This window comes from Moschus berezovskii, chromosome 27 (genome assembly GCF_049115385.1).
Source record: "Moschus berezovskii isolate FMDL1 chromosome 27, NW_MosBer_1.0, whole genome shotgun sequence".
NCBI classification, from domain to species: Eukaryota; Metazoa; Chordata; class Mammalia; order Artiodactyla; family Moschidae; genus Moschus; species Moschus berezovskii.
In genome coordinates this window covers 28,164,538-28,188,170 of record NC_142486.1, presented here as the reverse complement: position 1 = coordinate 28,188,170, position 23,633 = coordinate 28,164,538, and the positions used below count along the sequence as shown (strand labels likewise).

Below are 23,633 nucleotides of genomic sequence, written 5' to 3'. Positions count from 1 at the left end.
GGCGCGGGGGCGGGGGCGGCGGCCGGAGGCCCGGGGCTGCGCCGTCCCCAGCTGCAGCCGCAGCCGCTGCCGCTGGTCCGCAGGGCGGGAGCCGGTAAGTGCGGAGCTTCGGCCCCCGGGGTAGGGGTTGCTCGGAGGCTGCGACCGCCGCCGTCCTCATCATCGCCGCGGCCGCGGGGAAACTCTTCTGCCCGCCCGGCGCCCGCCGCGCGCTCGGGATCCCCGGCCGCCGCGTTGCAGGGAACTTGGCGCGCCCCTCACTTGGGCGTCGCTTCCCGGGCGCTGGGCTCGAAAGATCGCCCTTCTCCGGAGCCTCCCTTCCTAACTTTGTGCCTTCCCACCCTTCTGTCCTGCGCGCCCGGCTCCTCACCCTTTCGCCAACTTTCTTTCTCTTTCTGCGCTCGCCTCTCTCCGACCCCGCTGCCCTCCCCTCCCTGCTTGACTTCCTTGGTTCTTCTGCCCTGCTCGTCCCGGCTCCCCGGAGCCCGGTTGCTCTGCCCTGTTCCCTTCCATCCCCCGCCACCCCGACATCCTTCCTAGAGTCCCCTGGTCTCCCTTCTCAGTCAGTTTTCTGCCCCGCAGCCCTCGCCCTTTCCTCCTGCTGCCTACGCCTCCCTCTCCGTCCTTGTAGCCCCCCGCCGCCCCCATGCTCGCCCACATCCCCACCCCGCTGCCACCCTCGGCGGAGGCCTCTTTCCAAAAACCTCCCCTCCTTTGGGAACGTGTTTGGAACGGTCTTGTTCCCTCCGCCTTTCTCAGATCTCTGCTGCAGGACGGTTCAGATTTCCCCTGACAGCACTTTGGGGGACGATTGAATAAAGGATGAAAACGCTTCTTCTAGAGCTTGAATGCCTGGCTGGGCTTACCGGCCTCTCTGAGATCATAGGAATCCCCGCTGGACACTGCTTTTTGGGGGGAACCTAAGGTTATCTTCTCCAGTCCTCTCAAGTTCACTGTCTCCTGAGGGCTTGACCTTCCCTGATTTCTTGGTCAAGGGTTTGTACCTGGTTGTGACTCTCTTTCGGAGAAGGCAATGGCAAGCCACTCCAGTACTCTTGCCTAGAAAATCCCATGGACAGAGGAGCCTGGTGGGCTACAGTCCATGGGGTCACTACTAGTCGGACAAGACTGAGCAACTTCACTTTCACACGTTGGAGAAGGAAATGGCAACCCACTCCAGTGTTCTTGCCTGGAGAATCCCAGGGATGGCGGAGCCTGGTGGGCTGCCGTCCATGGGGTCGCACAGAGTCGGACACGACTGAAGTGACTTGGCAGCAGCAGCAGCAGTGACTCTCTTTACTTGTAGGTCCCTTTAAATTCCTTTCTAAAGAAATGGCCTATGGAGCCTGTGCTGTACAGAAATTTCTGATTGTGAGTTTTTGTTGATGTATTCTAGGAAAGGATGGCATTGTAGGATGTGTGTGTGTGAGCGAGTTGCTTGTGTAAGTTGCTTCAGTTGTGTCCACATCTTTGTGACCTGATGGACTGTACCCCACCAGGCTCCTCTGTCCATGGGATTCTCCAGGCAAGAATACTGGAGTGGGTTGCCATTTCCTTCTCCAGGGTATCTTCCCAACCCAGGATCCACCCCAGCCGGGTCTCCCACATTGCAGGCAGATTCTTTTCCATCTGAGCCACCGGGGAAACATAGAATGTGGGTAGGGTCCTTTGAAGGGTAATTGGAGTCCTGGGACTCTCAGAGCCACTCCTTATTTAATCTCTGACCCGTCCCGGCGCCCCCGCATCCACTATGGGTATTTCACCACTTTTGAAACTTAAATGTTTCCTCTTGGTGTGTCTTTTGTGTCTGAGTAGATGCAGATGATCCATGCTCCTAAAATTTCAGAGGCCTCTGGTTGGTGTGTTCTATCCCGTTTTGGATAATAGTTTCTTAACTTTGCTTGTTCTGTTAGGATGTTATTTTTGTTTCCGGAGTGTGTTCTTTTAGAACGTGTGAGGCCAGAGAGATTGCACTCCCTTTGCTCACAAGATAATTCCCTAACAGGACCGTGCTGGTAGACAGAAAGTTTGTGTCTGCAGCTGGTACAGTGTTTGCACCTAGTTCTGATGTAGGTGCTTTGGGTCTGCCACAGTCAGCAGTGCCTAGTACTTAGTAGGTGTTGGGAAATGTTTGGAAAGGAACGGAGGAGAATACACCACTGTAGGAAAAGCTCCCTCCCTGGCAATCTTGGTTCAGTAGCATAAAATTATCTTTGGACAGTAGCTTTCTGGGTTTTTTGTTGTTGTTCACGTATAAGCTCCTTAAAATTTCAAAAGCAATATATGCTTATTGTAAAAAACATTTATTGTAGTAGGCGTCAGGAACAAGTTCTCAGCCTTACCATTCTGGTACCTCCTTCCAAACCCTTTTCTGTTTTTGTACACAGCGGAAGGTACATTTGCAAACAAAAATGGCACCTTTTTTTTTTCTTTTTTCACACTTTTAACTTTTTTATTTTGTATTGGGGTACAGCCAGTTAACAGCATTGTGGTAGTCTCCGGTGAACAGCGAAGGGACTCAGCCATACATGTACACGCGTCCATTCTTCCCAAACCCCCTCCTATCCAGGCTGCCACATGACACTGAGCAGAGTTCCCTGTGCTACACACTAGAAAATTGGCACTTTCTTAACATAAACTTTCTTCCATATCATTACTCTTAATTCTTCTTAACTGCACAGTTTTCCAATCAGTCTTCAGTTAAGTTTCTCTAGCTCCCCTCACCGTTACCCTCAGCAATGGTGTACACCCTTGAGCATGTGTCCTTGCATGCCTGCTGAGGTTTTTTTTTTTTTGTGGGTAGATCATTTCAGACTTTGAAAGCACCGAGACAGAAGTCAGACTTGCTGACTCTTGACTGGTTTTGCCTCAGTGATGTCACTTATGCAAAATGTAAAGCCTGCATCATAAAGTGGAAGCTGTGGGAGCCTGTGCTGGCCTTTGGCAGCTTCTTTCTCCCCCTCTCCCATGTGTTTTGATTGGAAAGGAGTGTGGTTGGGGTGGAGAAGTTAATCCCTGATGGTTTGTAGGTGTGGATTGCTCCTGACCAGCTGTGCTGGCTTTCTTCACTCAGAGGAGAGCTGAGAAAGACTGCTTTGTCTTTTCTAGAGTTTTGAAATCAAAGGTGTGTGTCTCAAGTGTGTTTTCAGACTTTCCTAAGAAGTTTGATCATGGAAAACATGCCTCCCAAAAAGCTTGCTGAAATGCTTTTGTAAGAGTAATAGCTCTAAGTTATCCAAAACAGAAAATAAATACCTCTGGGACCACTAGATCCCAGTCTGTGCTTGCACGCTGTAGCACAAACACTTGAGGTACCCAGCAGGTTTGCCCACAGAGCTGCTGGGACAGGATGCGGCTGGATGGTGTATTGAGAATGCAAGTTAGCAAGCTAAAACCCTTGACACAGATGCAATAAATGCATGCAGCAGCCAGCTTGAAGATAGTGGTTATTAAGTTGTGTATGCTGTGACTACGCACTGACACCTATCTGTCACAGTGCCTTTTAAAAGACTTCTTGGCCCAAAAACAGAATCTGACTTCTATGCAGTCTATCGGCAACCCCAAAGAGTCCTTAAATTTGAATTCAGTCTCCCTTGCATTTGGGTCTGGTTGACCTCTCTCACTCCTTTGCATCTATGGAGATGGCCAAGACGTGTAATGTTTCTGCTTCAGCTTCCCAAGAAGTCCAGTGATTGCCTTACCAATCCCTGGGTCAGGAAGAGGCCCTGGAGGAGGGCATGGCAACCCACTCCAGTATTCTTGCCTGGAGAATCCCATGGACAGAGGAGCCTGGTGGGCTGCAGTCCATAGGATCAGAAAGAGTTAGACACAATTGAAATGACTTAGCACGTGTGTGTCGGAGAAGGCAATGGCAAGCCACTCCAGTACTCTTGCCTAGAAAATCCCATGGACGGAGGAGCCTGGTAGGCTGCAGTCCATGGGGTCGCTAAGAGTCGGATACGACTGAGCGACTTCACTTTCACTTTTCACTTTCATGCATTGGAAAAGGAAATGGCAACCCACTCCAGTGTTCTTGCCTGGAGAATCCCAGGGACGGGGGAGCCTGGTGGGCTTCCGTCTATGGGGTCACACAGAGTTGGACACGACTGAAGTGACACAGCAGCAGCAGCAGCACGTGTGTGTGCGCGCACACACACACACACAGTCTCTCTCCAGTATCTTAGAGGTAAACACAAAGGGTCAAGTTGTTTGGAAATGACGTATTAAATGCCTAGCACCCCACAAACAGAAGGTGATAATAAACTTGAGTAAATAAAGCTGGGAAAGGGGAACCTTTGCCAGTCATCTTGCCTGCTGTCTGTGGCAGACAAGAATGCACATTAGAACTTTTCTGAGATATTTTCAAGTGGAAAAAAAGAAAGGTTTAGATTTTTAAGTGTGGTGTTTCATAAGAAAGTGAAGTTGAGCTGTTATTTCTTTCCTCTTAGCCTTGAGCATCGTCTTCTTCTTCCCTAAGGGGTGTTTTTAAAATGCAGGGGTTGTAATTAGAGCCACAGTGGAAGCGCCTCCTAAAACATCTCAATTTCATATCTTTACTGAGGCTTAAATTCTAAGCCTCGCTGGCAATGATAACAGTGCCCTTTTCTAAAACTCATCTTTAGTAAGACTGCAGGATGAAGGTTATTAAAACTCCAGTAACTGTACTGAATATTCCTTATCATGTAAACCTGGGAAGTGGGTAGTTTCCAACATGACACCCTGTCCTTCAGCCCCTTCCCATCAATGAGATGCCACTCGGGTGCTGAGCGAGAGGTTTTTCCCCATCCTATTAAGTACCTTTCTTGGCCGTTTGGCTAAGATCAGGTGTGTATGGTGGCTTCCCAGGTGGCATAGTGGTAAAGAATCTGCCTGCTGATACAGAAGACGCAAGAGACAGAATCGATCCCTGGGTCAGGAAGATCTCTTGGAGAAGGAAATGGGAAACCACTCAGTATTCTTGACTGGAGAATCCCATGGACAGAGGAGCCTGGCGGGGCTAGTCCATGGTTGCAAAGAGTCAGATGACTGAGTGACTGAGCACGCAGATACACATTAAGTATCCTGCTGCTGCTGCTAAGTCACTTCAGTCGTGTCTGACTCTGTGTGACCCCATAGACGGAAGCCCACCAGGCTCCCCCGTCCCTGGGATTTTCCAGGCAAGAACACTGGAGTGGGTTGCCATTTCCTTCTCCAATGTGTGAAAGTGAAAAGTGAAAGTGAAGTCGCTCAGTCGTGTCCGACTCTTAGCAACCCCACAGACTACAGCCAACCAGGCTCCTCCATCCATGGGATTTTCTAGGCAATAGTACTCGAGTGGCTTGCCATTGCCTTCTCCGATTAAGTATCCTAGGGATTTATAAAAACTAGTCTTCAGAGGGTCTCTTGCTTCTTTTCCTTAATCTCACATCCTTCCAGTGAGTGGTCAATCTCTATGTTCCCCTGTGTTCTTTCCTTCCGCAAGCATTTATTGAATGCCTGTTATATGCCAGACACTGTTCATGGCACTGGGAATTAAAAAAAAAAAACCCATGGTGAAGGTCCCTGTGCTCAAAACTGATATTCCAGTTGTTGCTGTTCAGTCGTTCACTTGTGTCCGACTCTTTGCGAACCCCATGGACTGCAGCATGCCAGGCTTCCATGTCCTTCACCGTCTCCTGGAGCTTTTTCAAACTCATGTCCATTGAGTCGGTGATGCCATCCAACCATCTCATCCTCTTTCGTTCCCTTCTCCTCCCGCCTTCAATCTTTCCCAGCATCAGGGTCTTTCTTAATGAGTCAGCTCTTTGCATCAGGTGGCCAAAGTATTAGAGCTTCAGCATCAGTCTTTCCAATGAATATTCAGGACTGATTTCCTTCAGGATTGACTCCTTGAAGTCCAAGGGACTCTTCTCCAACACCACAGTTGAAAAGCATCAATTCTTTGGCACTCAGCCTTCTTTATAGTCCAACTCTCACATCTGTACATGACTATTGGAAAAACCATAGCTTTGACTAGACGGATCTTTGTCGGCAAAGTAATGTTTCTGCTTTTTAATATGCTGTCTAAGTTTGTCATAACTTTTCTTCCAAAGAGCATCTTTTAATTTCACGTCTGCAGTCACCATCTGCAGTGATTTTGGAGCCCAAGAAAATAAAGTCTGTCATTGTTTCCCTTGTTTCCCCTTCTATTTTCCATGAAGTGATGGGACCGGATGCCATGATCTGCATTTTTTGAATGTTGAGTTTTAAGCCAACTTTTTCAGATAAAACAGAAGCACAACTCATAAAGTGATGAAATAAAATGAAACAGGGATTAATATGGCAGTGAAGGGCTGGAGGAGGTATTTGGTGGGATCATCAGAGAAGGTCTTTCTTGGGAAGACAGTTCAGCTGAGGTCTGAATGGCAAGAAGGGAATCTGTGGGCAGAGAACTGAAGAAGGATCATTCCAGGCAGAGAGAACAGCCAGTGCAAAGGCCCTGAGGTGGGAGCACGCTTGGTACGTTCAAGGAAGAGAAAGAAGGTGGTGTGACTGCAGAGTAAGCAGGTGAGGGGCAGGGCTGTAGGAAATGTTTAGAGAAGCAGGCCGGGACTCATGATGATGAACTTGAACATGAGCTTTTTCCAAGCAGCAGGGAAAGTCAGTGTACATTCATTGTTCCTGGTTTCTGGCTCTCTCACCCTCCTCTACACAGTCCTCCGATGCCGTGCGGTTGAGACTGTCCACACAGTCATCAATGGCCACACGGCACTCAGTCACGATTGCATGGGCTCTGGGCTCTTAACACTGTAGACATTTGTCTGGTGACCTCATCCTAGATGAGCTCTGGGCTATTAGAGCTTGTGGCTTGAGCAGGGATTACCAGAATTAGGTTTGCCCTTGCCTGTCACCGTGGTAATTACTATTATCTACACTCTAGGTGCTCTTATCCTTTCTGCTTTCACCAAACAAGATCGTTCACTCCAAACATTCATTAGGCCGCTCTGGTAGCAGAAATCCAGGCCTCACTGGTACTACCAAGAAAGGAAATTGATTACCCCATCTCATCTTCAGTCAGGGATGACTGGATCCAGGTGTCCACCTCTTGGCCCTGCTTTCTTGTTTTGGCTTCATTCTCAGGCAGGCTCCTCCCTTGTGATAGAGAGATGACCACCATGAACCATAATGGAGAGAGTTTCTTCTCCACTCCACCCCGCCACGGAACCTGGCTTTACGGAGAGATAATAGACGTATCACATGGTGTAAGTTTAAGGTGTAGCCCATGGTGGTTTGAGACATGTATATATTGTGAAATTATCATTATGGTAAGGTTAGTTACACCTTCAGAGAGTTTCTTTCTTGATAGCTCTTTGAAAGGCCTGGGCCTGGACACTCACTGTCTCAGCTTGGGTTAGGTCTACCCCTGAACCAGTCATGGGCTCAGCTCGGGTTAGGTCCATCCTTGTCACTGGTTCACCTTGGGTTAGGCCCACCTCTGATCCAGTCATTGGCTTAACTTGAGTTAGGCTGGTCCTTGCCATTGGTTCAACTTGGGTTAGGCCCACCCTTGTCATTGGGCTCAGCTTTGGGATAGGTGCACCCCTGAGCCTGTTACTGATGCTGGAGGCATGAGTAGTCATATGCCATCTCCTAGGTACAGTGGCTGATGTCAAGTCCACCTGAGCCCCATGGAAGGAGTGTAGAGTTGGTTCCCCCAAGAGACCGTTGTGGTGTTATTACAGAAAGATAGAAGAAGGGATGCTGGACTGGGGAAAAAAATCAAGTTAACAACTTTCTACTCCCTCTAGCTTCTCTGCTTTGATCAAACTTTCAGAGAAACTCTGTTCCCCAGAAGGGAGTGGGTGGGGACATGGCATGTTTTTTCTGAATCAGGGAAGGGCGAGAAATTTGAAAGGAGAGATGTGAATACAGGTCCTAACAGATGTTGAGTTGTGTCAGTAAATGCTTTACTCAGATGTAGGTATTGTTCAGTTTCTGCCAGGGACCCACTTGGATGGTGATCGTGTCTGTGTCAAAACTGACATATTTAGCAGAATGATTTGTATTTTTTACCTAGATATCTGGCTTGTTAGTTATGTCTTGCAGAGTTGGGAGTTGTGTTTTTTCTTTTATCCCCAAAGACAGAACCGTGAGCTATCTTCAAGGGAAGAAGGGACTTTGGAGGAATCTCACTTGAATTCCTAATAACCTTTTGACAAACTCAGAGTCTTAAACAAATTGAGAAAATAAGCTATTACACTGAGAAGCGCTATCAGCAAGGAGCCCAAGAACTGATAACTGTTAATAGAAATCTGTTCCTGACCTCTGCCCTGGATAGCTCAGCATCCTCAGAGCCTATCACCACTCCCCTCTGTCGTTCAGTCGCTAAAGTCGAGTTCACCTGTTTGCGACCCCATGGCCTGCAGCACGCCAGGCTGTCCTTCACTATCTCCCAGAGTTTGCTCAAACTCATGTCCGTTGAGTCAGTGATGCCATCCAACCATCTCATCCTCTGCTGCCTGCCTCCATCTCCTCCTGCCTTCAGTCTTTCTGAGCATCAGGGTCTTTTCCAATGAGTCGGCTCTTCGCATCAGCTGGCCAAAGTATCGGAGCTTCAGCATCAGTCCTTCCAGTGAATATGCAGGGTCGATTTCCTTTAGGATGGACTGGTTTGATCTCCTTGCTGTCCGTGGGACTCTGTCTAATTTGTCTCCTTTCTTCTCACACCCAGTTCTCCAAAATCCTGTCTGCTTCCTCTTCCTCACCTCCCAGTCAATCCTCTATCCTCTCTATCCCTCCTCCTGGTGTTGAAACCTTCTTGCTTACATCACCAGTGACCAGCATTTCACCGAGTCTCGTGGGTGGATATTTCCCAGAGCTCATCTTACCAGCTTCTCTCCTGCATCTCGGATACCATGGAACATTCGTTCCCCATTTTCCCCTTGAAACTGCCCCCTCCAGTCTGGTCACTTTTCTGGTTCTGACCTCTCTCACTTGTTCTCCCATCTCCTTGCATCACTGTTTCTTTCTTGGCTCAGCTTCCAGATACTGGCACTCCTCAGAGTTCCATAAATAATCCTCAGTTGATTCTTCGATGGTTCAGTCACACGAAAAAGGGAAGAACCAGCTCCAAACTCATGACTCTTAAATTTGTGTTGTTAGCCCGCACTTCACCCCGAGTTTCAGATCTGGTGTTACATCTTGATGGATCATGGGCAAATCCAACTAAAAGTGTCCGAAGCTGATGTCAAGTATCCACTCGCCCTGCAGACTTCCCTTCTGACTTTCTCCATCGGTGGTGATGGAGATGATGGAGGCACCTGGTTGTCTAAGTTAGAACCCCTAAGCTGACCTGCTTTCCCCTTCCCTCCAATGTAATAAAATCAGCAAATCCTGGTAGGTGTATCCATCCTTGGAATGTAACATACTGTAACATAATGTAATGAATGTAATGTAAATAATGGACTGTAGTTTGTCTGGGTTTAGTTTTTAATTTTTTTGGCAATTTTATTTTTTTGCCACATTTAATCCAACATAAAGTTCAGGAATTCCCCACCCACCCACCATTAAAGATCAGCTGTTTAACCAGATGTGGGTAATAGCTTTAAAACTTTCTCTCCTAGACATTATGCACCAAGAGGAGTGAACTCTTCTCCCCCATTTCCACAATGGCGGACTCGGGCAAGACCTTCAGCTCTGAGGAGGAAGAAGCCAACTATTGGAAAGACCTTGCTATGACCTACAAGCAGAGGTCAGTTCTCCCAAGTTCACCTTGCGTTTTCTTCCCACAGTGATGGCAGCGAACATTTACTGTGGACCTGCTGTGTGCCAAGCCCTGTGAAGAACTGAACATACATTATCTCAATTAAATCTCCATGGTGGCCCGTGGAGAAACCATTCTCACCCCATTTTACAAATGGGGGACTGAGCCTCAGTGACAGCAAGTAACTTGTCTAAGGGCCCACAACTGGGGTGGGGGGGCGGGGGCAGCAGAGCTGGGATTTGAACCCCAAAGCCTAGGGGGTCCTAAGCAAAGGCCTGTGCTACTTCCCAGCTTATTTTCTGGCAGAGTTTTTTGTCTGTTTCTTTGTTTTTTTTAAGTGTAAACAGTTTCTTTTTATTATCTTTTTATTGTTGCTATTTTGTAACATAGGCAAAATTATTTAAGTCTATACATTTTTAAAGAATTTCTCATGTTCTGATTCTTTCCACTGCCAATCACCTTAGTTCCTCCAAAGTTATACTACTCAAGATTAAGTAAGCTATGAAAAACTTAACATTCAGACTTTTTTATCTTAGGTATTGGCATATCCCAATGATCTGTACCACTCTATTAATAGGGTGTGACAGTTTAGGAATGAATATGATTTGAATTTAACACATTTTTAGAGAGTATCAAATTGTGGCAGTGTTTTTTCAACTCCCAGATGCCTTATCTGGTCAGTAGCCCTTGGTGTGTGGGAGAGAACTTCTCCCTGCATCTAGCGATCTAGATTGTTACAAGTTTTTAAATTTGAAACCAGTGTTTCAGTGCCCCTATCTGGGAGCTATGGGTTTGTGCCTGACATTGTTTCTTTCACTGTTTCTCGTGGATTCTTGTAATCTGCTCAGGCAGGTCTTATTCCAGCTCCTCTGAGGCTCCTCTGATGTCTTTATTCTTAGTTCGATTTAAAGTGAAAGTGAAGTCGCTCAGTCTTGTCCTTTCGCGACCCCCTGGACTGTAGCCTACCAGGCTCCTTCGTCAGTGGGATTTTCCAGGCAAGGATACTGGACTGGGTTACCATTTCCTTCTCCAGGGGAATCTTCCTGACCCAGAGATCAAACCAAGGTCTCCTGCTTTGCAGGCAGACGGTTTACCGTCTGAGCCACCAGGGAAGGGCTTGTTAAAAAAAAAAACCTTGAATTTTAAGGATTGAGAAACCAGAATTGGGTGTTTGGGATATGGAGCAGGGACCCTAGATAGTGGTATGGTAAGTGAACCTTTGTATTATGTCCAGTTTCTGCTTGTAAATAACTCTGCAGAGAGTATACAGTCTGAAGTATATTTACTATATGTTGGGTTCCAGAAAATACACATTGAATGAATGAGTGGACGGTGCATTGGTTAAGAAAGGGCTGTGGAGTCGGGCACACCTAGGGGCAGCTCCACGCCCTGTTTAAGACTTGTTTGACCTTGAGATGTACGTGTGTGTGCTTCAGTTGCTTCAGTCATGTCTGACTCTTTGTGACCCTATGGACTGTGGCCCGCCAGGCTCCTCTGTCCATGAGATTCTCCAGGTAAGAATACTGGAGTGGCTTGTCATGCCCTCCTCCAGGGGATCTTCCTGACTCAGGGATCGAAACTGCAACTCTTAGGTCTCCTGCATTGGCAGGTGGTTTCTTTACCACTAGCACCTCCTGGGAGGACCTTGAGACAGATGACCTCATCATCTGTATAATGAGGGTAATGACAGTTCCTGCCTCAAAAGGCAATTGAATAAAGAGCAGATCCATGTCTAACACTCAGCAACGCGTAAGCGCTCAGTGATGAGCTGACATCTGGGAATCCCGCAGGGCAGAGAACACGCAAGAGGAGCTCCGGGAATTCCAAGAGGAAAGCCGGGAATACGAGGCGGAACTGGAGACGCAGCTGCAACAAACTGAGAGCAAAAACAGGGACCTGCTGATGGAAAACCAGCACCTTCGCACGGAGCTGGAGGCCGTCAAGGTGAGGGGGTGGGGGGAGACACACCCAGGTGTGCGGCTGGGCGTCCAGCGCCCGTGACCAGAGAAGGGAGCCTGTGGCTGTGGCCCCTCCCACCCCAAGAACTGCGGGCACGTGGGCCACTTGAGCTCCCAGTGCCCCTGTACGAGACAGAGGATGAGATGGTTGGATGGCATCACTGACTCCCATGGATGTGAGTTTGAGTGAGCTCTGGGAGTTGGTGATGGACAGGGAGGCCTGGCGTGCTGCAGTCCATGGGGTCGCAAAGAGTCGGACACGACTGAGCGACTGAACTGAACTGAAGAGACAGGTCTCACACGTGTCCCGTGGCCATGCTTAGCAATCCCACAGCACATGTGGAAGGTAGAGTTTTCTAGAGTATGGATCATGGCTGGAATTGCTGATTGTTACAAGGCCCACGGTTATGCTGTCCGGAATGGTAGCCCCTAGCCATGTGTGTCAATTGACATTTAAGTTTAATGAAAGTAAAATAAATAACAAACAATCTAATTCCTCAGTCTTATTAGCTACCTTTCAAGTGTTCAGTAGCCACACATCTCTAGCGGGCATCAGTGTGAACACAGAGGCTGTAGAACGTTTCCATCATTATGGAAAGCTCTGTTGGACAGAACTCAGGCTCCTCAGCCTCTGTTGACATTTGAAGCCACATGACTCTGTTGTCAGGACCGAGTTTTACATTGTGGGGTGTTCAGCAGCATCCCCGGTCTGCACCCGCTAGACGCCGGTAGCACCTGCTGCCTCAAGTGGTGACCACAGAGGTATCTGCGGACATTGCTGAGTATCTGGAGAACCACTGCTCTGATGGGGTAAAGACTGGACCCTCTGTACAGGTTAGCAGACGATCACGAAGTGTTACGTTGGCCTTAGAGATGGCTCTCGGCTCTCACTGCCAGGCAGCATCACCTGACCAGCTTTGTAAACATCAGACAGGCCTGGCCCCACCCCGCCCTGAGATTCTTGTTCTCAGGAAGTCTGGGTGGGGCCCCAGCAGGCCTACGTGTCTTTTTTTTTTTTCCTTTCTTAATTTCTTTTTTCTTTTTTAAAACAGAGCTGCTCATACTTATTTTGATGAGCCATGGTGGGGGAAAGAGCCAAAGTCCTGCAGTGTGAGCCCAGGGCAAGGTGTGATGCACAGGAAAAAGGTGTGCCCTTTGCCCCTGGAAGCCTTGTGGGGAAGCCAAGCCTAACAGCCAGAAGCATTTAGTGAAAAGATGCTCAGACACAGGCAAGAATGAACATCAAGTGGACCTTGGGAGTCTGTGTTTCCCAGCACACAGGAGAAAGTGGGGTGAGCAGATGGATCGGGGATTGAGGGATGAGGATGAGGAAAGCACAGGAAAGACCCCACAGACTTTGGAAGCTGAACAGTGGACTCTGAGCTTTAATGGTGTAGACCGCAGAGCCCAGACTGGCCATCCACAGGTCAGTCTGGCCTATAGATGTTGTTTGCTTAAACCTTTGGTGGTTTTCACTTAACATTTTATCATGAAAGCTTTCAAGCACACGGTCGGGTTGAAAGAATTTCCCAGCGAACACCTGTACATCCACCACCTAGGCTCTGCCAGCGACCTCTGCCACACTTGCTCTGTGTTATCTGTCCGTCCATCAGTCTTCCCAGTGCATTTTAAAGTGAATCGCCAACTTCTGTATGCTTCTCTGTAAATATTGCAGTAGGCTGTTAACTAGAGGTGAGGGTTTGCTTATGGTTCATTCTTTTGATAGTAGCATTTATCTCTTTAGTGGTTTTTTAAAAAAAATATTAATATCCACATTCAGAATCGTGAGGCTTCTTGTAAGAACTTGGATTTCCAGTTTCCTTTGATTGTCCTCTGGTGGCTCCTGCCACCCCAGCCCGGGCTTCGTCCATATCTGCAAGAGGCAGAGTCATGGTTGCTTGGAGCAAGGCCACCCCAGTCCCAGCTACTGTCCCCCTATCTCCCCAGCTCTGACATCAGGGGCTGAGTGTCTTTTGTGGGTTACACCTGGCCCACGTCACTCATTTTGTTAACAGCCTGACTGCTGCCCTAGGCACTGGGGAACCATTACAGCTTTTACACTGAAGGGGGCTCAGGGCCAGGAGACTGGTGGTTTGAACCATGGTTTGGAGAGGGTAGGAGGAACTGCACAGATGCTGATAAATATGCATTTGCTAAGTAATTAAGCACTTCCAGACCAAGCCCTTGAACTGGCAGAAGACCTCTCTGTGAGGTTTATGAGCCACAGGGTGTGGAGCAGGAGACGAAGGGGATGACCTCGGAGTGAAGAACAGCCCCCAGCACATATTTCTGTCACCTAAGAGAAAAGTCTTCAACTGAGGCGGACTCCTTGACAACTGGCTTATTCATCGCCAGATGAATAAAAAAGCTTGTAAGGGATCCAACAGAGCGTCTATTGATGCCTCCATCAGCTGACAGTTTATTATAATTAGCCCCAGATGAAAGCCCAACAGCTTTTTCCTGTCCCCAAGTTCAAAGGACATTGTTTGAATCTCTGTGCTGGAGGACAAGCCCCTTAACCGCGTCCTCTGGGAACCCGTGTAGGAATTTAGGTTAATGACCTGGGGTCCTGTACCCTCCTGTTCTTTTCTTTGGGGGTGCACCCAGGCCAAGGGGGGAAGCGATCAGAGCTACGCCTGGGAATTCGCCCGAGCCTGGGCCTGCTCGGCCCTTGCTTGTCTGAGCTGAGATGCTTCCTGTGCCCACGGCCAGGAAACGGAGTATCTGAGGAGCCTGAGTGGCGTGAGGACGCGGCGCCCCTGCCCTGTCCTCGCCCTTAACTGTCTGTCCGTCCTGAGGCCCTTCTGCTCTCACGATGGCTCCGGCCATGCCTTCCTGGCCCCGGGCACCATTGCCTCACCCTCCCCAGAGCTCCACACTGTTCCTAGCGACAGCTTTCTGTACTGGACTGACTTAGGAAAGAAGAGGAGTTGGCTTGTTTTTTTTTTCACTTTCAAATTAGACTTCCTGTGGGAAGGCAGTGTCTTCGTTCCCGCTTGTGGCTGAGGGAAAGGTGGTGAGATTGCTGGATGACAGAAAATAATTTGAAAGCGGAGCCAGACAGGGAGAGAATGGGAGTGTGCGAGTGTGTATGCACACGCGTGTGATCATCTCTGTGAACCTAGGCGGAAGTGGTCCAGGGCCGTTGAGTGTCGTTGTTCCGCCAGGGTCGCCCAGGATGGGTCTTGGCTCAGTCGTTTGCTCCCGGTTGACTCTGGGCTGACGATGGGCCTGGGCCTCTGTTCTCACACCTCGGAAATGGCGTTCAGTCAGGCAGCGGGAGGAGTGTCCTGAGCCCAGAGGCTCGCTCAGAGTAGCCTGCGGTAAATGCTGTTGTCGTTTAATTACTGAGACTCCATGGGCTGTAGCCCACCAGGCTCCTCTGTCCATGAAATTCTCCAGGCAACAATAGTGGGTTGCATTTCCTGCTCCAGGGGATCTTCCTGACTCAGGGATCGAACCCGCATCTCCTGCTTGGTGTGAATTCTTTACCACTGAGCCACCGGGAAAGCCCACAGTATACATTAGCTGCTGTCACTGGAGGGCAACAGATTCTTGAGACCTCATCTGGACTGTTCATTGCCTCTGAAAGCACCGGCCAGGTCACATTAAGCTTCTTCTGGTGAAAACAACAGTTATGGTTTTTGCCTTCTTCTCTTACGTTCCTCCTTCCTTCCCCTGCCTCCCCGTCTCTCCCTCCCTACCCCAGAGGTGCCCAAGTTCCTTCTAAATACCCCCTGCCACAAGGCGCGCATCCTGGGTCACAAAGTCAGAACTGTCGTCGCACCGAGTCGGCGATGTCCTGCCCTGACTGTGGGGCATGAGCACCAACATCGCTGTGATTCCAGCTCTTGTCCCTGTAACCCGGGGATGTCACGTGAAATGCATCAGTATTGCCCTTGCGGGTCAGGCTCGGAGAGGTTGATGACGCTGTCTATGGCTGTGGACACCTTGCACAGAATGACTGCTTAAGATGGTCACCAGAGGTGGCGAGGACCATTGTTGGGGGGCCAGGTACAGACAGATGCTTAGGAAGCACTCAGAACTGGACAGCTTGATGGCCCCCAGCTCCCCCCATCATCCCTCATTTGCTTAAGAGCCCATGTCTGTGGACAGAAGGTTCTCGTGACTGAGCTTAGGCTTGTTCCCTGGCCCTGATGGAGGCTGCAAGAGGTCCTCAAGAAATTGGGGTGCCGGCGGGCTGTGCAGAGGGGAGGAGCGGATGCTTAGTGGCTAGGAACCACACACTTGCATCGCAATGGGAGAGAGTATGTCCCAGGACTGACCTTCAGCGTCCTAAGGAGGTGACAGGGAACGGAAATAAACATCCTTATTGGTAGTCTTAAGTCATTCACTCAGTGTCAATTCTGTCCTTCAGGAGAAGTTTAAAGCACAGCATTCTGAAGGCTACCGGCAGATCTCAGCCTTAGAGGATGACCTTGCCCAGACGAAAGCCATTAAAGATAAACTGCAGAAGTACATCAGAGAGCTGGAGCAAGCCAACGATGACCTGGAAAGAGCCAAACGGTATGTGGGGAAGGAGAAAGGAGGTCTGGGATCCTTTTGTCTCTGGGTACCAGGCACTGTGTCGCAGGTCGGGGATTCAGCAGAGAGCAGAGTCAGGGCCCTTGGGCTCTACAGCCTCATGGGAAATGGACAACAATCAGAAAGTGCTGCAGGTCCAGGGTGCTGTGGGGGCATATGATCCGAGGTATTCATTTGTCCATTGCTGGGAGGATGTCAGGCAAGGCTTCTCAAAGGAAATGCCATTTAGGCTTAGACCGAGGGATGCCTCAGCATTATCCAGGGGAAGAGTACGGGGTGAGAACATTCTGGGCGGAAGAACAAGCATGTGCTCAGTTGGCCCTGAGATAAGACGGTATTTCTTTCTTTGTTTTTTAACCTTTACAGTATTGTGCTGGTTTCTGCCACACGATCACTCTAATCAGCCATAATTATATATATATATATCCCCCCGTCCCCTCGCCCCATCCCACCCCTCCAGGTCATCACAGAGCGCCAGGCTGGGCTCCCTGTGTTACACAGCAACTTCTCACCGGCTGTCCGTCTTACACCCGATAGCGTATATGTGTTGATGCCACTTTCTCAGTTCACTTCACTCTCTCCCTCCCCCACTGTGTCCACAAGCCCATTCTCGACATCTGCGTCTCCATTCCTTCCCTGTAGATAGGTTCATCAGTACCATTTTTCTAGATTCCATATGTATGCATTAATATGCAATATTTGTTTTTCTCTTTCTGACTTACTTCACTCTGTTTAAGAGGCTCTAGGTTCATCCACCTCATTAGAACTGACTCAAATTCATTCTTTTTTATGGCTGAGTAATAGTCCATTATACATATGTGCCACATCTTTATCTATTCATCTGTTGATGGACATCTGCGTTGCTTTCAGTGCTAAGAAGACGATATTTCTTAAACCGATGTTCTATAGTTTAGCAGACTACTACTAATAGTAAAGAGCAGTAATTGAATAACTACCGTAAGCCAGGTGCTTTTTTGTTTTTTTTAAGAAAGCACTTTAAAAAATTTAGATGTAAAAATAAATCAATAAAAAATTTAGATGTAAATTACAGCAACATGCACCGATCATAAGGAGTGTGCGATTCCATCAGTTTGGACAGTTTTTCAGTCCAAACTGAACTGAACGTGCAACTTTTCTGTCTACTTAGTTACCTGTGTACCAGATGTAACAGTCTCAAACTTTAGAGTTTCGCTTACCATCCTCAAACTTCATGCTGTAGCTTTAATGCATGAAAGTAAGAGACTAGAAAGATAGCCTTTTATATTTGCCCGTATGTTTATGGTTTCTGGTTCATTCCTTCCTGAAGTTTCCCTCTGGTTATCATTTGCCTTCAGCTTGAAGACCTTCCTTTAGTGTTTCTTGTGGTGCAGGTCTGCTGATGGTGAATTCTGCTCTCTAGTTTTTCTGAAAATGTCTTTCTTTTGCCTTCATTCTTAAAGGAAATTTCCACTGGATATGGAATTCAGGTTGACAGGGTTTTGTTCTTCTTTTCTTTCAGCACATTAAAGATGTTCTGGTGTCTTCTGAACTCCTTACTGGGGGGTTAGAAGCTAGTGGTAACCCAAATAGTCACTCCCCTGTACATAATCTAGTGTTTTTCTCTGGCTGCTCTCAAGAGTTTCACTTTATTTTCGGTTTTTAGCAGTTTGATTGTGATGTTCCTAGATTTTGTATCTGTTTATCCTGATGAGGGTTGCTGGTCTTCTTTGGTCTGTCAGTTTATCTTTTGCCAAGTTTAACTTTGGTCGTTGTTTCCTCAAGTGTTTTTGCTGCCCCTTTCTTTCTCCGCTGTCCTTCTGGAACACCAGCTACACACATGTTGATCCTTTTGATGTGGTCATGCAGGTCTCTGACCCTCTGTTCATTTCTTTTCCTAGGTTCCTCAAATTCGATCATTTCTATTGATCCAGTTTCAGGTCCACTGACTACTTCTTGCCTCCTCCAGTTCTGGTGGGAAGTCAGTTCCAATACTATTTTAGGTATTTTATCTTCAGGTCTAAAATTTCCTATTCCTCTATTATTGAGCATAGTTATAGTAGCTTCCTTAAGATCCTTTTCTGCTAATTATAGCATCTGGGTTACCTCAGGGTTGATTTCCTGTAATCACCTTTTCACTTGAGTTTTGGGTCACATTTTCTTGCTCTTCGTTTGTCTAGTCATTTTGGCTTACATTCTGGACATTCTGAATGATGTGTTACAGAAGCTATGGATTCTGGTCTGTTTTTGTTTGTTTGTTTATTAAGTATGCTGAACTCACACTCCAAACTCTGTCTCCCCTTGTTGGGAAGTAGCTGAAATCTGATTCTTTTAATTAGGCTGCTTCATGTCTGCATGGTTTGGGTCAGTCAGAGATGGGGGAAGAATTTATATGCAGAACCGGGGACTCCCCCAAGGTGGTGGATTTTTATCATCCAAGCCATAGACACAAAGCTTATAAAGATACAGGATTCAGCCACTGCTGTTCCTTCCACATGTTGGCTTCCTTCCAGCTTTTGCCAGGGCTGTCAGATCATTGTTTTTCTTCTTTTACCCAGAGTTTGTGGTTGTAATTTCTAGGATATTTGGTTTGATACAAGCTACCTTATTATTAGCAGAAGTGGAAACTTTTTTTAAAAAAAATTAGTTTGTAAAAGTTCTTTATGTATTTTTGCTACTGATCTTTTGTCCTGTCTTGAAAACATATTTTGCAGAATAAACTTTTGTCTGTTGACTTTGTGGTATGATTTTCTACACAAATATTTCTCTTTCTTAGGTCATCAATTGTGTCTCCTTTTATTGCTTCTAGATTTCCAGACTTCTCTATGGAGATCCCCTTGATTGTTTTTATTTATTTTTGGTTGCGCTGGGTCCCCACTGTGCACAGGCTTTCTCTGTTTGCAGCAAGTGCCTGGGGGACGGGGAACTACCCTCTATCGCAGTGGACAGGCTTCTTGCTGCAGTGGCTTCTCTTGTTGTGGAGTGCGGGCCCTAGGCACGCAGGATCAGTAGTTGCAGCGCAAGGGCTTAGTTGCTCCCCAACATGCAAAATATTCCCAGGCCAGGAATCGAACCTGTGTCCCCTTCATTGGCAGGTGGATTCTTATCCATTGCACCACCAGGGAAGTCCATTGGTCATTTGATTATGTATGTATTCTCTTTAATTTTTTGGAAAGTTTTTTCTATTGTTTTAACTTTTTTTTAATGTTTTTAATCCACCTGGCATTTATTTTTGTATCTAGTATAAATTTGTGTCCTGTTTTATTTTTGTTAGGTAGACAGCCACTTGTGCCAGTACTTTGTGTTAAACACTTCGTCTTTTTCCCTCTGAATTGAGCGCAGCTCTGTCACAGGTTAACCTTTTATTCAGTTGTCCCTTGGTGTCCATGGGGGAATTGGTTCCAGGACCCTTGAGGACACCAAACTTTGTGGATACTCAAATCCCTTAAATGAAATGGTATACTATTTGCATATAAATTATGTATAGCCTCCCATATACTTTAAATTATGTCGAGGTTAATTATAATACCTAATATAACCCTAGACTGGTGATTCAGAAGTAAAGAATCTACCTGCAGTGCAGGAAACATGGGAGACACAGGTTTCATCCCTGGATCAGGAAGATGCCTTGAACAAGGAAATGGCAACCCACTCCAGTGTTCCTCCCTGGAAATTCCCATGGACAGAGGAGCCTGGCAGGCTACAGTCCATGGGGTTGCAAAGAGTTGGACATGACTGAGCGATTAAGCACACACACAATACAATCAATCGAAAGCTCCATAAACAGTTGCCAGTGAGTGGCAAATTCAAGTTTTGCATTTTGGAACTTTCTGGGTTTTTTTTTATTTTTTTGAATTTTTTTGAATTTTTTTGATTTGCAGTTGGTTGAATCCAAGGATATGCCAACCACAGGTGTGGAGAGCTGACTATATTCTGGAATCTAGTGCAAGATTCTTTTCTCTTTTGATCCAGTGTGCAATTTGTGAATTACTGCCAACACCATAATGACTAGAGATTCCCTGGTGGCTCAGACATTCTGCCTGCAATGTGGGAAACCTGGGTTCGATCCCTGGGTCGGGAAGATCCCCTGGAGAAGGGAATAGCAACCCTCTCCAATAATCTTGCGTGGAGAATTCCATGGACAGAGGAGCCTGGCAGGCTACAGTCCGTGGGGTTGCAAAAAGTCAGATGCAACTGAGTGACTAACGCTTCCACTTTCCATAATGACTTGATTACTATAGCCTTTATAGTATGCTCTGATTTCTGGCAGCCCCTGGCATCCGACCATTTCCACTCATTGATGAAAACAAGTCACACGGCCAAGCCACATTAAGGGCTGGGGAAGTACATTCCACCCACAGTGAGGCTGAAGCAAGGGTGTGGATAGAGGGAGGGTGAAGAATTGGGAGCCATCACGCAGCCTGTCACAAAGAGAGAGTGCATTCACGGGATTCAGAAATACCATACAGAGGGCTAGCGTTCTTAAATTCAAATTCAAGCAAATGAAAACAGAAATGTGTATTATTCCCCCCACTGCCCCCTTTTTTTTTTTCCACAAAAGAGCATTCTGTACCCACTATTGTATTCTGGCCTTGTCACATCGCAGATCTTGGAGGTCTTTCTGATAGGACACAGAGCATCCCTTGTTGTTGTTGGTTTCTTCCCAAGCGCATACTATTTTATTGTATGGTTGGTATTGTAGGATACATAATAATTTATTTATCTATCCCCCTGTGGATGGATATTTGCTGCGCTTCCATTCTTTTGCACGGATAAGTGTTGCTATAGTGAATGATACTCGTTGCTTGCACAGATGAGTATCTGTAGAGTCAATTTCCAGAAGTGGAATTCCCAGATCAGAGGATATATGCACGTGATTTTGATTGTTTTTACCGGGTTGTTCTCTGTCGTGGTACTAGCTCACATCCCCAACACCTGTGTAAGTCTCTGTTTTCCAAATAGCTTCACTAACAGCATTTTTTAAGCTTTGGATTTCTGCCAGTGTAATAGGTGGCAGATAGGTACGTTTCTGGATTATGAATGACCTTGAGTTCCTTTTCATATGTTTAATAACTGTTTTGTTTCTTTTTCTGTGAACTATGTTCTTTGCCTATTTTCAGATTGGGTTGCTGGTTGTTTTTTCTCATCAATTTCAGGAGGCATTTATATATTTGTCTATGATGAGAATTTAAAGCGTTGGGGAGTTTGTCATTTGTCTTCCATCTTTGTCTGTTGCATACGTTACTGTTGAAAGTTGCTTGGATTTCTATGTAGGCAAATTTATCTGCAATCCAAGTTATATATAGCAATTAGTTCTATTTTCTTCTAGTATTCTTCTCCCTTCCTTTCTCTCTCTCTTTTTCTCTCCTGAAGATGCATTGGATTCATAGTTTAGCTGAATGTGAGTGATAGTCACTCAGTCGTGTGCAGATCTTTGTGACCCCATGGACTGTAGCCCTTCAGGCTCCTCTGTCAGTGGAATTCTCCAGGCAAGAATCCTGGAGTGGGCTGTCATTTCCTTCTCCAGAGGATCTTCCTGACCCAGGGGTCGAACACAGGTCTCCTGCATGGCAGGCAGTTTCTTTACCATCTGAGTCACGAGGGAATCCTACTATTAAGAGACATTTCTAAGTATAAAGACAGGTCCACTTAAAAAGTAGCAGCAGATACATGCTTGACTTTATCTTATAATCTATAGACAGTACATTAGAGTATGTAAAGAACCCTAACACCTTTTCCAAAGGAATACCTGAGACAGAGTAGCAATAAAGTTATAAATGGTGAATAGTTGAGTGTTACCATCAGATGTGGTAGTGTTTTGCCAAAAGTTTTCACTTTTGTCTCAAGCGTGAAGATTTGTTAACAAAATAAGCCACTTGTTATATACAAGTAAATAATACCAATATTTATTAGAGGTTAGGTACCTTACTTTCAATATACTAACATTAAAAGAAAAGAGAAACAGACACAGCAGAGGGTACTGTGCTGGGTTTTGACCAACATCCAGACTCATACAGAGCTGGGAAGTCTTGTGACACAGCGCATCTGGAGTCCCAGTTGGGTAAAGGGCCCAGGCAGTGCATCTGCTCTGGGTGAGACTTCAAATATTGCAGTTTGGGGTTCCCGCTTTTAATCCTAGGACACAAACTGATGTCGTCATCCATCTGTGAGCAAATTGCAGCCCTGGTTTCATGTTAATGGTATTTGTTTTCTCTTGTAAAGCTTGGGATGTTGTGTTGCTAAGCCTGGGGCTTGACTGGCCATGGCCCCTCCAGGGGCTCAACAATTTCAAGATTTGTCCCCTGTCTTCTTGAACTCAGGGCGGCCAGTCAGGACAGTGTCCAGGCAGCTTAGAAGCAAGGTCAGAGGTCTGTTCTGCTTTGTCTTTGAAGCCTAAACAAAACTATTTATTTAAATTCCCTAACAGGTAGAGACCCAAATCATCATTTTAGAATGAATAAAGTTCTGGAATGCTGAAGTTTTATTTTTTAAAAAAACTTTAAAACTTTACAATTTCATTATACACTTTTAGTAGTTATGTGTGAAAAATTTGACCATGTACTGCAAGAACAGTAATTTCTCAGCACTATCAACTATTTGTTTGTTTTGGTCCCTCCAGCTGTATGTCTGTAAAATTAAATAACACTTTTAACTGAGTAGAGGGTGACCTTGTGAAAGGGTGACCTTGAATGATTCAGGAAATTTTGTTGTTGTTCAGTCGCTCATTCGTGTCTGACACTTTGCCACCCTGTGGACTGTAGCACGCAAGGCTTCCCTGTACTGTCTCCTGGAGTCTGCTCAGATTCATGTCCACTGAGTCGGTGATGCCATCCAACCATCTCATCCTCTACTGCCCTGTTCTCCTTTTGCCCTCCGTCTTTCCCAGCATCAGGGTCTTTTCAAATGAGTCAGCTCTTCATATCAAATGGCCAGAGTCCATCCAGTGAATATTCAGGATTGATTTTGTTTAGGATTGACTGGTTTGATCTCCTTTCAGTCCAAGGGACTCTCAAGAGTCTTCTCCAACACCACAGTTCAAAAGCATCAATTCTTCGGCGCTTAGATTTCTTTATGGTCCAACTCTCAACACCCATACATGACTACTGGAAAAGCCATAGCTTTGATTATATGGACCTTTGTCGGCAAAGTGATGTCTCTGCTTTTTAATACACTGTCTAGGTTCATCATAGCTTTCCTTTCAGGGAGCAAGCCTCTTTTAATTTCATGACTGCAGTCAACATCCACAGTGATTTTGGAACCCAAGAAAACAAAGTCTGTCACTGCTTCCACTTTTTCCCCTTCTATTTGTCATGAAGTGACCGGACCAGATGCCAGGATCTTAAGTTTTTTGACTGTTGAGTTTTAAGCCAGCTTTTTCACTCTCATCAAGAGGCTCTTTAGTTCCTCTTCACTCCTGCCGTTAGAGTGGTATC

General features: G+C 46.6%; 1 protein-coding gene across 2 annotated transcripts in view; it reads left to right on the top strand.

Moving 5' to 3' along the window:
* The window catches only part of NDE1 (nudE neurodevelopment protein 1), a 36,003-nt gene continuing 12,370 nt past the window's right edge, over window positions 1–23,633 (top strand). For both annotated transcript variants that reach the window (XM_055409551.2, XM_055409552.2), the window contains exons 1-4: window positions 1–94; window positions 9,582–9,709; window positions 11,512–11,665; window positions 16,058–16,206. In XM_055409551.2, coding sequence (XP_055265526.2) covers window positions 9,627–9,709; window positions 11,512–11,665; window positions 16,058–16,206 — 386 coding nt within the window. In that variant the 5' untranslated portion in view covers window positions 1–94; window positions 9,582–9,626. The remainder of the gene's footprint in view (window positions 95–9,581; window positions 9,710–11,511; window positions 11,666–16,057; window positions 16,207–23,633) is intronic.